The sequence below is a fragment of the Nuphar pumila genome, chromosome 7 (assembly GCF_984573655.1).
Source record: "Nuphar pumila chromosome 7, dmNupPumi1.hap1.1, whole genome shotgun sequence".
In the NCBI taxonomy this organism is placed as follows: Eukaryota; Viridiplantae; Streptophyta; class Magnoliopsida; order Nymphaeales; family Nymphaeaceae; genus Nuphar; species Nuphar pumila.
The window spans coordinates 16,676,148-16,690,399 of NC_143255.1; the positions used below are offsets into that span (position 1 = coordinate 16,676,148).

Below are 14,252 nucleotides of genomic sequence, written 5' to 3' on the forward strand. Positions count from 1 at the left end.
TTTATAGGTCACAAGGACAGCAAGGTCCACGTGCATAGGCATATTTCTGTTTGCAGTATTGTAGGATGCCGTGGCGTGATGCATTGGTTACGATGTTACAGGTCCAGCCGTTTGATCCTGAGTCTACCCAGCTGGTTCACTTTTTCGTAATTTTTTTCTTAGGAACTTTGAATCTTTTTTTGTGTTGGTCTGTTTGATCAATAAGTAAAGAATGATAGATTATTGGATCTTTGAACTTGTTTCTCTTGTAATTTATTATTTATTAGGGTTTGGGATTGGATTGGGGTCACCTCGGGTCAGTGAAAATCCTATGGGCTGGATTGGGGGCTCCTCAATTTGATGCGAGTTGTAACGGGTTGAATCAGAACAATGTTGATTCTGTGTAAAAAGTCCATGTATCTTCATGGGAATTGAAAAGTTTTTTGAACTTAAGGGATTTGAAAAGTCAAACTCCTTTCCCAAAAAAGTAACTTTATGAATCCATCAAATTTACCTTTTTGACTTAAAAAATCAATCATATATTAAAAAATATTATTTTTAAGGCTTTTTTTTTAGTTATTTTAATATGATTGAATTCATCTACTGTTAACAGCAATTAATTTATTGTTAGATTAATCCACATATATATATATATATATATATATATATATATATATATATATATATATATATATATATGAGAGTAACAGTGGATGCGGACGTTGGACAAGTATGCACCGTTGATCTGCGCACGCTGATTTTGCGCAAAACAAGCATTACAACTGAAGGGCCTCTAGTGGTAGAAAAGACAGCACCTAAAGGCCACTTTTGTGCAAAATTTTTTTGCACTGCTGATTACGCATGCCATTAGTGGCACAACTGCGTCTAATAACATCAGATGAAATGAGCGTCCAATATTACACCCTTCCTATATGTGTATGTGAAAAATATATGATGGTTTTGTACTATGATACCTTATGGTGGTGCACACTCTTGTTTGTGTTTGTATGAATTTAGCCACGAAATGATAGATCTAATGATGGTTTATTTACTACATTAACATGTTTTATTGTGCCTAATACTTTATAGATCTTATTTTTTATAGTGAAAATAGATGACTCACAATTCACCAAAATAAGGATAGTTTAGAAATGACATCAAACATCATATTTCAATCAAGTTTAACATATAGAAATAACAAATAGAACATGTTAAACATGATCCAAAGGTTAGATTTTGCATTTGGAGCTTAAATCTATATAACTCAAGCATGTACCATTATATATTTATATATTGCTACAATCCATTCTATTTACAATCAACTTAGCAAATAACATTTTTTTGTCGAAAAAACATGATCCAAGGGTTGATTTCTACTAAATTTGGCATGTTGAACATGTCTATGAGGTTAGATTGAATAAAAAAAAACTCACATTGATTTCTACTAAATTTGGCATGTTGAACATGTCTATGAGGTTTGATTGAGTCAAAACAACTCACGTGACATTCCCACTTGACTGTAGGTATAATTGTTTGTAGAATATATATATATATATATATATATATATATATATATATATATATATATATATATATATATGATTCTCAAATTTAGTTCTTTTTTAATTGGCCCAAACTTTTTTAATGCTTTTAGTTAATGTTTTGAATTTTTAGCAAAACCTTTAATTTTCAACATGGTAGCTAAGACTCAGCCCAGTCAATGATAAACTCAGCGAGTGTTAGCTGATTCAGCCAAGTTTGGTCCTAACCGAGTTATGTAACTTTTTTTTACTTTTTTAGGTTCCAATCTGAGTCAACTCGGGCGAGTCACGAGTTGACTGGCCGAGTTTTCCAATTATGATGAGCATGAGGCCCTGCTCAAGCTTGGCTCATTTATTTAATTGGACAAGTTCCAACTGGTCATAGACGGCCCGGTATGGCTTGGCTTATTGTGCAGTCCAAATTCTACTCTCTATATATGGTAAGGTTATAACAGGATTGGGGTGGGTAGGTGGGTGGGGGAGGTGGGGGAGGTGGTGGTGGTGGTGGTATCATCAGGACTTCTTTCATTCAACTTCATAAGAAGTTTAAGGAAGACCGAAAGGAAAAAGGGGGCGAACTTTGTAAACTGGTTCAAGCTTTATGACCATTGCCTGATGTGACAATCACCAAAGATAACATGTTATGTAACGAATTGGCTACAGTTTATAGTACCATTGTATAGTGAATCTCATAGGTAGAAGCATTATTTGATTAATTGACCACGTGGATGTGTTTAGCATGGTTCATTTATTAAAAAATGCACTTTGAATTGAGTGGTTTTGATATAAACATATAACTTTGTTAATAAAAAAATCTTGACAACATAGCAAATTTGGGAGTTCCGATCGGGTACTGGCACAAAATTTGTGCATTAAGCACCTGATTGCCCTCCATCATGCTTTGCCCTGTTCCCAAAATGGAGGGTGATCAGGTGCTTAAGGCACAAATATTTGTCCAATCATATTGCACCTAACCTTTTCATCAAATTTGGGCAGCCTAAATCTTATGGGAAATCCAATTGTTTTACATTTCTCATGTTTTTCCGCAAAGTATCGGTAAAATAAATAATTTAAATTTCAAAAAATATAGTCTTTGTGATGAAATGAAAAATGCATATATTTCATGAAAAATAATCATTAAAAATGTAAACATCATGATATTTTATAGTTGAATGGAAATGTTGGCGACTATTTTGGAAATCTCACAAGAAATTGTTTAAAATGTTAAACCAATTTCTGTTTTTTCATGTTTTTTTTTTTTCAAAAAAAGATAATATGTATCACTGGTTGTGGACTAATGTATTTTGTAGCCCTCAAAAGATTTGTTTTTACCATGATGTTTTTACTAAACAAGCCATATAGATAATATCCATTTTACCAATGAGTTACACCTGAGGGTATCCAATATTTTCCCGTGAGATTATTTATGCCCTTCATGCTCTTTTTGTGTGTGACTCCATTTATGCTCTCTCTCTCTCTCATAGACTTCTTATTAGGGAACATTATGTAGGGTAATGTTTGCTACCTTGTGGGTATGGAACCCCTAGTAAAAAAAATGCATTATTTTTTTTTCCAAGGTTTTTTTACATTAAACCATCTGGATGTGAAATACGTATTAAGTTTAATAAAAACTGGCGTTTGGATCATGTTTTTTTTTTTTTATGTACGTCAGATTTTACCAGGATTGAAAAATCAACACCACGCAATCTACCAAAATTTCAAACCTCAAAAGAACTTTTTTTTACAGATTTGGTCAAAACAGCCTCTCTCTCTCTCAAACCTGAAAAGAAACAATTTTTTTTACATTAAAACACTATATCCAAGGGCCTATTACCACTATTGGAACCATGTTAAACGCAGATTTGGTCAAAACAGTCTCTCTCTCTCTCTCTCTCTCTCTCTCTCTCTCTATATATATATATATATAGGGTTCCTTACCCATACACGACGGTAGCTAATACCATCCTCACTATGTAAATTAGGGGCATCAACGGGCCTGGTTTACCTAGAACCGATACAAACCAAACCCTACAGGGTCCAGGTATGGTGATAAATAAGAAGACCTGATTAAGACCCAAGTTCAGATCCGAAGGTCCGATTAATACATGGACCTGGTTATAGTTTGTGAAATTTTATACTAGACACAGGCCCAACCCGAGCTCCAATTAAAACCCATAATTTTTCAATGTAAAAATGATAAAAAAAATATGGTTTACCAGGTATGGTCCGGGTTTGGTTCATGTAGTTCTTATTAGGTCCAGATATGGTTTTTCTTATAATGGACCTGATTAGACCCAGGTTTGGACCCGATACCATACCTGAAAATCTTATCCAAATCTGGTTTCATTTGGATCCGAATTAAACCGGTCCCGTTGACACCCCTAATGTAAATAGACTTTGTCTATTAAAAAGTGCTAGTACCAACAAAGCCATTCGCGGTTTCAATCACCATGAATCCGCACTGTTTGAAGGTGGTTTTTTTTTAATCCCATGATAATCACCTTTTGGAGATTTTACCACATACAAGAAGTTAAGATTACATGGTTACAAAGTCATAATCAATCAATCAATCCTTGCCACTACTTTGATGAGCAAACTGACGAATCAATCTTTAAAAGCTCATCAAGCATTGAACCAGGTTGGGAAGAAGGTGTCGACGAGGGAGGAGGAGGAGGGGTTGGCAATGAAGGCTGGTCTACGAGAGTGGGAGCGGGTGCAGTCAGAGACATAGTCAAAACAACTGGGGGTGAGGGTGACAAGGGCGCTACACCAACTGAAGGGGTAGGTGGGGGAGTATGGGAGATACCATAGGTTTAAGAAAGGGAAACTTCTCCTTGTAAAAAACAACCATACGCTCAATTTCATATCTAAACACAAATATCCTTTATGCTGAGCACTATATCCTAAGAAAAAATATTGAGCGCCACGAAAATTCATCTTATGAGCTTTAGCAAAACGAATCACCACCATGAGCAGCCATGTGCCCTCAGGACCTTTATAAAACTTGAAAATCCTACATTGAAGGGCCCATGGCTAGATTTGTCACCATGCTTAGCAAGAAATAGAATTAGAAGAACCTCTGGTATGCTGATTTTGAGACAGATTTTGTCCACCAGCATTAAACGACCAGTTATCATAACCACCACCTCGATTTCTAGAGAACCGACCCTTATTGATTTGCTTCTTCTAGTAAAAACAACCGCCAGATTTATTTCTGCGGCCCCTACCGAATTGCCTTTGGGTATATTGGACAGTAGGAGTCACAACTTCATGTTGTTCATTCACACTAAGTTCAGCTTCATGAGTCAATAAAAGTTTGAACAGTTCATCAAGAGTAACAAGATCTGAATGGGTATCAGTAGATGTCCTAATAGAACCATATTCTGCAACAGCAAGACCAACCAAGAACTGCATGATTAAGTCCTCATTTGAGGCTGGTTTGGAAGCAAGTACAAGTTGAGATTCAAGCACTTTTGCTTTTAGAAAATAGGACTATCGTTGCCTTTCTTAAGATAATGAAACTGACCTCTCTAACTGTTGAACATGAGCTCTAGATCAAGTAGCATAGTACTTCTTAAGAACCATCCATACCTCATAAGTAGTCAGGCCAATCACCTAACTATGAACCGTCTCACTGAGAGAGGAGACCAGCCAACTTAACAGAAGTTGATCTTGCTGATGTCATTGAATATAGGCATGGTTTAAAGCAGGTTTTTTTCAGGTTCAGCCGGTTTAAACCTCTTTTTTTGGCAAGGATTAGATTCGCCGATAAAACCAATGAGATCATAGCTCTTTAACAAGGGGATGAATTAAGATTCCCAGAACAGAAAATTATCATCCGATGATTTTGTAGTAAAAAAATATTGGAGATTTGTAGAAGCTGGTGAGGCACCTGATCCATTGGTAGTGTTATCATTCTTTGGAGGATCCATCTCCTTCATATCGTCTACAGCTCTGATATCATAAATGACTTGCATGAGAAGAAGAGAAACAGACACAAACTCTTAACGTGGTTCAGTTCCTTTCGAGAACCTACATCCACGGTGGGAAACCTCACACACTCAATGGAGAGGTGGCCTTGTTTTCATTGATTTTACAGGAGGTTTACAATCACCAGAAGATTCTTTCTTAGGACTCTTATCAATTGTAAAAGTCCTATCACAATTATGAATAGATTTAGAAAGGGAAACTAGATTTCTATCTTCATTAGCTTCATTACATGTCTTGTTTCCTTCAATGGACACCTTCACATGATTCTTGAGGTCTCACGTATCCTCCACACTTTCTTTAACAAGGTAGATGTGTTAAACTAGGAATGGAGCAACAGGAGCACTGTGAAGAGATGACTCATTGGAACAGAGAAAATATTTTATATGTTTTCTTCTTTTTTCTTTTCCTCATTAAGTGACCAACAGAATTCTTAGGGTACTCGTGCATAAATGTAAGGAAAAACATAGAATGTAAAAAAGAAATCTATGCAAGACAAAAACTTGCCCTTGCAACGAGACTCTCTCTCTCATGGCCCTTTGTGAACAAGTTCACCACAAACTTATATCCAGCACAAAATTATACACTTGATGCATTTTCAAGTTAATGGTAGTTTTGATGCATCGGTTGTCTATATCATGAGCATTTTGATAAAAAATTTAAATAAAAATGCACTAAACAATGTTGCATATTTCCATAATATTGTAATAAAATAACTAATTTCTTATAATGATGATAATACGTCAAAACCATAAGATCATTTTTTTAATTTTTTGAGGTTACAAATTTATGGATCGTGAATCTTTATATAAAAGGCAATGCAAGTTAACTCTCTCTCTCTCTCTCTCTCTCTCTCTCTCTATATATATATATATATATATATATATAAACACTAGAATATGACAACTAATGTGTGAACCATGATTTTTATGGATTTTTTGTTCTCTTCTCTTGAATCTAACCATAAGGATGTGATCTACATGTATGGTTTTATAAGAACCCATTATTGAATCATTCTATTTTGATGCATAAAGCAGATGTTTTAAGGCTTTAAAATCAGTGGCTCATAATCTTCATAAATATTCAAGTATTCAAAAATCATATTTTTTCATCAAAAATACACCATCCAATGGTTGATTCCTAGCAACTCACCGTGCCAAGCACATGCACATGGTTGAATTTGCAAAAAAGTATTGAAAATGCCCATATTTCTAGTTCTCATGTTCTAGTGACTCTCTCTCTCTCTCTCTCTCTCTCTCTCTATATATATATATATATATATATATATATATATTATGTGCATCAAAACCGTAAGATCAATTTTAAATTTTTTTAGGTAACAAATTTGTGGACTTATGAATCTTTATAAAAGCCATGTATCTCTCTCTCTCATATATATATATATATATATATAATATTTGCTACTAATGAAGATAAGGAACTAATGAGCTAGAAATCATATGGTGAAGTTGTATCGACTCAATCTAAACACATAAATGTGTTCAACGTGGTTTGTTTGCAAGTATCAAGCCTTGGGTTGTGCTTTTCTAATGTAAAAATGTGATCTTTTGAGTGACAGAAATTTTGGCACATTTTGAGCCGTTGATTTTTGGACCCTTTAAAAACCTAATTACTTGTCATCATCACATGATTCAAATGCAATACTTTTTCCTATCATGTTTCTTTGTTGTGAACTGGTGTGTGTTCAATACGCAGCCAAAAAGCTCCAGGATGTGGGCACATTTATTAGCAGTTTACTGGGTGTCGTTTGTTACGTTTTACATACTATGGAAAGCATACAAACATGTCTCTGAGCTAAGAGCGGCACGATTAGAAGCGGATGAAACTAAGCCCGAACGATTTGCAGTACTGGTTAGAGATATGCCTTCTCTTCCTCCAGAACAAACACGTAAAGAGCAGGTCGATTCATATTTCAGGAGGCTCCATCCCGATTCTTTCTTTAGATCTATGGTGGTCACTGACAACAAAGAGGTACTACTTTTCTTCGCTCCTTCCTACATGGAATATGTATAAACTAGGATCTTGCTAAGAATCATAGTTGCCGTTGTTTTTGCCTTTTCGGATCAATCTGAACCTCTAGATGTGTTTATTATAGTTTACTCGGTAGAAAACAAAAACATGTATTAGATGAGGTATATTCAGGTTCAAATTTGTTGAAGAGATTTAAAATCAACAGCTCATGTCTCACAGTGACAGAATATTCAATCAAAACATGTATTTTTAGTAAATAAGCAATGACAAGTATTTATTACAGGCCAACAAAATATGGCAAGAGCTGGAAAGTTGCAAGAAGAAACTTGCTCATTCAGAAGCCGTGTTTGCAGAAAACCCGAAAACTAGGCCGCAGCACAGGACTGGATTTCTGGGACTCATTGGTGAGAAAGTTGACACGATCAAGTACTGCAACCAGAAAATCAAAGAATTAGCTCCAAAGTTAGAGGCCGAACAGAAGACCACCGTCAAGGACAAGCAGCTCGCTTCTGCTCTTGTGTTCTTTAACAGCTGGCGAGCCGCTGTATCTGCCTCCCAGACCATCCATGCACAGATGGTCGAAAAATGGACGGTGACGGCAGCTCCTCAGCCTCGTGAGTTGCTGTGGAAAAATCTATCCATCCCATATTTCATGAGGCAAATCAGGCAGTATGTGATCTATGGCATTGTATTCCTCGTCATCTTCTTCTACACGATACCGATGGGATTTGTCTCTGCATTCACCACTCTTTCGAATTTGAGGAAGTACTTGCCTTTCTTGAAGCCAATTGTCGACCAACCGACGATTAAGATGGTGCTGGAGGCTTTCCTGCCTCAAATTGCCTTGTTGGTGTTGTTGGCTATCCTGCCAACGATTTTCATGATTTTGTCAAAGGCTGAAGGGATCCCTTCACGGAGCCATGCGGCCAGATCAGCGTCTACCAAGTATTTCTACTTCACAGTGCTTAATGTCTTCATTGGGGTGACACTGGGCTCTACCCTGCTTACCTCATTTAAGGACTTCACCACACACACTGACAAAATTGTTCCCACACTTGGGAAATCTCTTCCTAAAAGCGCCACCTTCTTTATTACATTTGTTGCTTTAAAGTAAGATTTTCATTTTCTGAACTCGCAGATTTTTCCATTTCATTTTCGATTTCCTGCTCCTGCATAAAAAAATTAATGGTGGCTTGTTCATTTTTTATTTCAGGTTCTTTGTTGTCCATGGGCTTGAGCTCTCTCGCTTGGTCCCATTGGTCCTTTACCATCTTAAGAGGAGGTACCTCTGCAAAACCAAGGCCGAGTTGAAGGAAGCTTGGGCTCCTGGGGATCTTAATTATGTAGCTAGAGTTCCCAATGACATGCTGATAGCAACAGTTGTGATATGCTACTCGGTAATTGCACCAATGATACTCCCCTTCGGTGTTGTGTACTTTGCAATTGGATGGCTTTTGTTCAGAAATCAGGTAAGGCTTGAAATCTTTGCTGAGTTTTTGCTTTCCTTTTTCTCTTACTTTCATCATAGTGATTATTAGTATATTTTTCACTGCATCTAGAAATAAATACAAACAGTAACTTCTAAAAGTTGTGTTTGGCCACTGAAATTTGTGATTTTGACCAAGGTCGGACCTTGCCACGCTCACCAACGTCCCTAGCCTTCTCCTAAAAGAAGCTCAGAGGAAACCCGACTTTGATTTTGTTGACTGAAAAAAACATGCTACTATAGTACGGAAAAACATATTCTATCATGAAATATAATAAATAAAGTGCTCTACCAAGTCCTAACATTGAGCAGACCAAATCATAATTGAATATATTCTGTTCTAAAGGTTTTTGAGAAAAACAGAAAAGAATCATGATATTTTGAAAAAGTTCCAAATTGAAAATATCATGATATGTTTGTGATATTCTTCATTCATTTTTTTTTACTGTACTTTATTTTAAAGAAACTCTGAGAATTTCTTACGGAAAACCATTTATTTTTATATTTTCAGGGAAAGCCTCACCAAGTGACTACGAAACAAACATTAAATAAAAATAACAATAAAATCTTCTAGTTCTTAGGATTGCCTCTAAAAAGCACTTCGGGTCTGAAGGCTGAATCATCAATCTTCCAAAAGGGCTTAAAAAAACGCAACTATTAAAACTAAAGCATGGTCCAGAAAATAACTAATGTCCAAAACTACAATAAGCCTTATAGCACGTTCAAGTTTGAAATATAATCATTGATACCACAAACTTCACAGAAAATCAAGACAGCTATGAACAGATTTAGTTACTTCTATTCACAGAGCAGAGTTGATTCATAAAACTTTCTATGTATGCAGGCTTTGAAAGTGTATGTACCCTCCTATGAGAGCTATGGACGCATGTGGCCGCACATTCACAGTCGAATTCTGGCCTCTCTTTTGCTTTTCCAATTAACCATGATTGGTTTCTTAGGAGTAAAGCACTTCAATTATGCACCGTTTGCTATACCCCTTCCGATTCTGAGTGTAATCTTTGGCTACGTTTGCTATAAACGCTTCTATCGATCGTTTGCTTTCATTCCACTGGAAGTTGCCTGCCAGAATTTGGAGGAAGAACCAAATCTGGAAGCAGTTTTTGAGGCCTATGTCCCACCATGCTTGAGCATGGACAAGTTTGAAGATGTGGAACAAGGTGGAGATGCTCGCTGACAGCTAGCCCTCAAGAGTAGGCCCAAGCATATATTCATCCGTGTAGTTGTAGTACCATCTTGTGTAAATGTGTAGGAGCATTTTTCATGTTTTGCCTTTTTTAAACTTTCTATGCTTCTTTCGAGAAGAACCCAAGCTGTATTTCTGTTTGTGGATATTCTATTTTGGTTGCCACATCTATAACTTTGTCAGTTTTATCTTTCTTTCGGTGGTCGGCATATGACCAAAATTGTTATAAAGAAAGTTGTCTCAATTGTGGCTTCTTATTATTGTCATTTAGAGAAACTCCAATGGCTCATTTTTGCTTTATCTCTCTCTATATATTAACCCATATCTTCCGTGAACAGGAACTGGATCAGAAAACATTAATTCATCTGCCAAGATGTTATTGGGAAATTCACAGTAATTACAACGATTAGGATTTATCTTAGTTGTTAGTTAGTGAAATATTTGGTCTTATTTCTAAGCAATGAATAATGTCATAATCTTTTCAGGATTTCGTGGTAATGGTGATACAATTTTCATTTGTACTACTTTATCCAATTTTTGTTCAGGAAGCTTTGTTTAGCTCTGAGCTGCCCAACAAGATGATGAAAGCAACAGCTTCTCTTTTGCTGCAAATGTTTTATTCTTCTCTTGAAGAAAATTATGATAATCCTTCTCTACATGGTGACCATGGTTCTTCGGTTTCTTTCATGTGGTAAAGGATTACACAAAGCCATCCAAATATTGGAAATCTCGTCACTGTTCTCTGATTTACAGTGGCAGCATCGTACGCGAGCTTTTGTGGTTTAATCATCTGTTGCCATCTAAGGTGGCCTTGTGATGTTTTTCATACACTGGCCATTGTAGCAGAAATGAATGGATTAATGGGAAAAAGATTGTCACAAGAGATTGACATTAGACATCCAAATATGAAATCTCACTGTTCCTTGTTTTATAGTGATTGATTTGTGACCTTTCTCCAGCATTGCTTATCTCATTAATTCGACATCCAAGAGCCACAGTTGATCAGGCTCAGTGGCAAGATGCCGTAGGGGATGTGCTGAGGCAACCAAAAATGTCAATCATCTCAATGTTCCTTGTTTTATAGAGGTTGGTTAGCACACCATGGAACAGTCTGCATTCTGGTCATGATCACATATCCCAACTTCTTAGACATCAGCCATATTAAATTAGATTTTCCTCAGCATAGACTCTATTCCTGAAAACTGCGGATGAGATTGGTACCCAGCAAAGAAGAAGTGAACTTCAGAGTTCACAATGATCCAGCTATGTCCTCTGTTCTTCTTCACATCTTTCAGCCTCTTGACCATCCCAAGTCTTTTCTCATCCTTCTTCTGACCTGCCATGGCATACATCTTTGACAGGACCACGTATGGAGTTGCACTCTCAGGTTCTAGTTCAAAAAGCTGACGTGCAGCTATCTTTGCGAGCTTGAGATTCACATGTGTTTTACTTGCACCAAGTAAAGCTCCCCAAGCAGCTGGATAAGGCTCTAATGGCATTGCCTTGGTGAAGTTGAATGCTTCTTCTAATAATCCAGCTCTACCAAGAAGGTCAACCATACAAGTATATGATCAGGCCCACGGTTGATTCCATATGAAGACCTCATCAGATAGAAGTAGTGCCATCCTTCGTCTATTAGGCCCACGTGGATGCATGATGTGAGCACCCCAAGAAACGTAATAAAGTTTGGTTGCTCTCCAACTAGTTGCATTGTATTGAACAGTCCTAATGCTTTGTTTCCACAGCCATGAGCAGCAAAACCACTAATCATCGAATTCCATGACACGAGATCATGGTTTTTGGTACTTCTGAAAACTTGATATGCATCTTCTATACTCCCACATTTTGAGTACATAGAGATTAGCAAGTTTGAGACCAAGATTTCTGACTGGAAATTCCTCTTCACGGCCTGCGCATGGACCTGCTCCCCTTGGTTCAATGCTGCTAACCCAGAAGATGCACTTAGCAAGCTGCTGAAAGTCACGGGGTTTGGCTGAACCCCTTCCCTAAGCATCCTAATGAACCATAGAAATGCAGGATCGAAATCACCATTTTGTACAAAACTAGAAATCATAGTAGTCCAAGCTATCACATCTCTCTCAGGCATCTTCTCATATAGAGAAATTGAGTCCTGCATACATCCAATGTTTGATAATCCAAGAACCATGGTAGTCCAGGAAACGACATCCTTTCTAGGCATTTTAATAAACAACCTGTAGGCTTCATCAATTCTTCCATTTTGAACACATCCTGTAATCATGGCATTCCATGCAGCTACATCCTTCTTCTTCATGATATTAAAGATCTTAGAAGCATGGGTTGCCTTTCCATTCCTTGAATACATGGTGATTAAAGCATTCCCCGCGATTGCATCTTATTCAAAACCCATTACAAAAACTAAAGCATGAACCTGAATTTCCTCTTTGATATTACCACCTTCAGCACAGGCATCACAAACAACAGTCAAAGCAGTTGAATTGATCATCACACCCTGCCTTCAAATAGTCAAAAACATACTGAACGCTTCATCCCACATACCATTCTGTGAATAACCACCAATCATTGCCGTCCAAGAAACCACATTTCTCTCAGTCATTCTATCAAACAGATGCCAAGCTTCCATAATTGAGCCTGTTCGGGAGTACCCATCGACCATAGCCCTCCAGGAGACCACATCTCTTCGGTCCATCCGATCGAAAAATCAACGTGCACTATCCATCTTGCCATTCTTCACATATCCAGTAAGCATTGCATTCGAAGCTATCAAATTCTTCTCTCCAGGCATCCGGTCGAACAGATTCTTAGCTTCAGCCAACATACCATTTGTGAGCAAACCCAGTGATCATAGCAGTCCAGGAAACCGCATTCCTTTCCAGCATAGATCGAAAGAGCACATACGCATCCTCCAGCCTTCCATTACATACGCAACCAGAGATCATAGCATTCCAGGAGACCAAGTTTCTATGAGGCATTCCATCGAACACTTTGCGTGCATTCTCGATCTCATCATTCTCAGCATAAGCTGTGAGCAATGCCGTCCAGGAGACGACGTTTCTGAAGGGCATGCTGTCAAAGACTACCTTTGCATCAACGAGATCGCCATTTTTCCCGTGTTTGGTAATCAGGGAGTTGAAGGAAACAACCGATGCTTGGAAATTGGCGTTTGGTGGTGTTGGGTGTCAAAATGGTAGAGAGATGAGATGCTCAGGGTGAGGCGGTGTCTGTAGATCAAAAGGCAGTTGGGTTTTTGTAGAGTTGCCGAGTGCATGAGAGAGTTGGTGGTTCCTGTGAGGGAATGTGATAGTAGTGAAATGAGATGCCTCGATTCATTTCACGACGCTGCTATGGTTGTGTTCATCCGAACATTGACACAGCGTTTAGTAGGAATATCAACAGGCCGGACCTCACCTAGAATTGCATAAGCCAGACCCAGGTCCAACCGAATAAAGGATTTACTATAGAATTGCATCCAAAAACATTGAGTGGATCAGCTTTAACAGAATTGCTTTATTGCAATTATTTCTTTGTTGTTTCTGTCACAAACTTTATATGTTTTCTGTTGTGAATAAAATATATATAAAAAAGAAAGATGAATGAAAAATATACACATAAAATGTGGGTTATTAAGTGTAATTTATAGAAAATTATATATATTTTCAAGTATAATATATACAAATGTATATACTTTGTATAAATAACATGAAATGTTTTTACACGAACCAGATCATGAGCTCGGCTCGGCTAAACAAGAATACAAGCTAAGCCACAAGCTCAACCCACTAGTAAATGAGCCGAGCCCGAACATGCCCTCTTTGGTTAGTTAGGCTTGTTTACCAGCCCTTAGTTGCAGATAGGTCTGGTAAATGAACCGAACATCTGGCGACTTGACTCGTCATGAGCTTGTTCGTGACCGGCTCATACAGCTGGCAAGTGAAGCCACTTAAAGGAGTAGAGCCCGAACACAAGGCGTTTGGCTCGGCTTCACTCAAGTGAGCTTATGTAGATTAAAAATATATATTTTTTATGTGATATATATTTTTAATGTAATATATAAAGAGAAGTA

The 14,252-nt window shown here is 37.4% G+C and overlaps 1 protein-coding gene across 1 annotated transcript; it reads left to right on the top strand.

Moving 5' to 3' along the window:
* Nucleotides 1-65: 65 nt before the first annotated feature.
* On the top strand, nt 66-10,340 carry LOC149831302 (hyperosmolality-gated Ca2+ permeable channel 3.1-like). The gene is made up of 5 exons (XM_090012991.1): nt 66-146; nt 7,224-7,499; nt 7,783-8,609; nt 8,713-8,968; nt 9,830-10,340. The coding sequence occupies exons 1-5, from the start codon at nt 66-68 to the stop codon at nt 10,178-10,180; spliced, it is 1,791 nt and encodes a 596-aa protein (XP_089869117.1). The 3' UTR covers nt 10,181-10,340.
* The last annotated feature ends 3,912 nt before the right edge of the window (nt 10,341-14,252 follow it).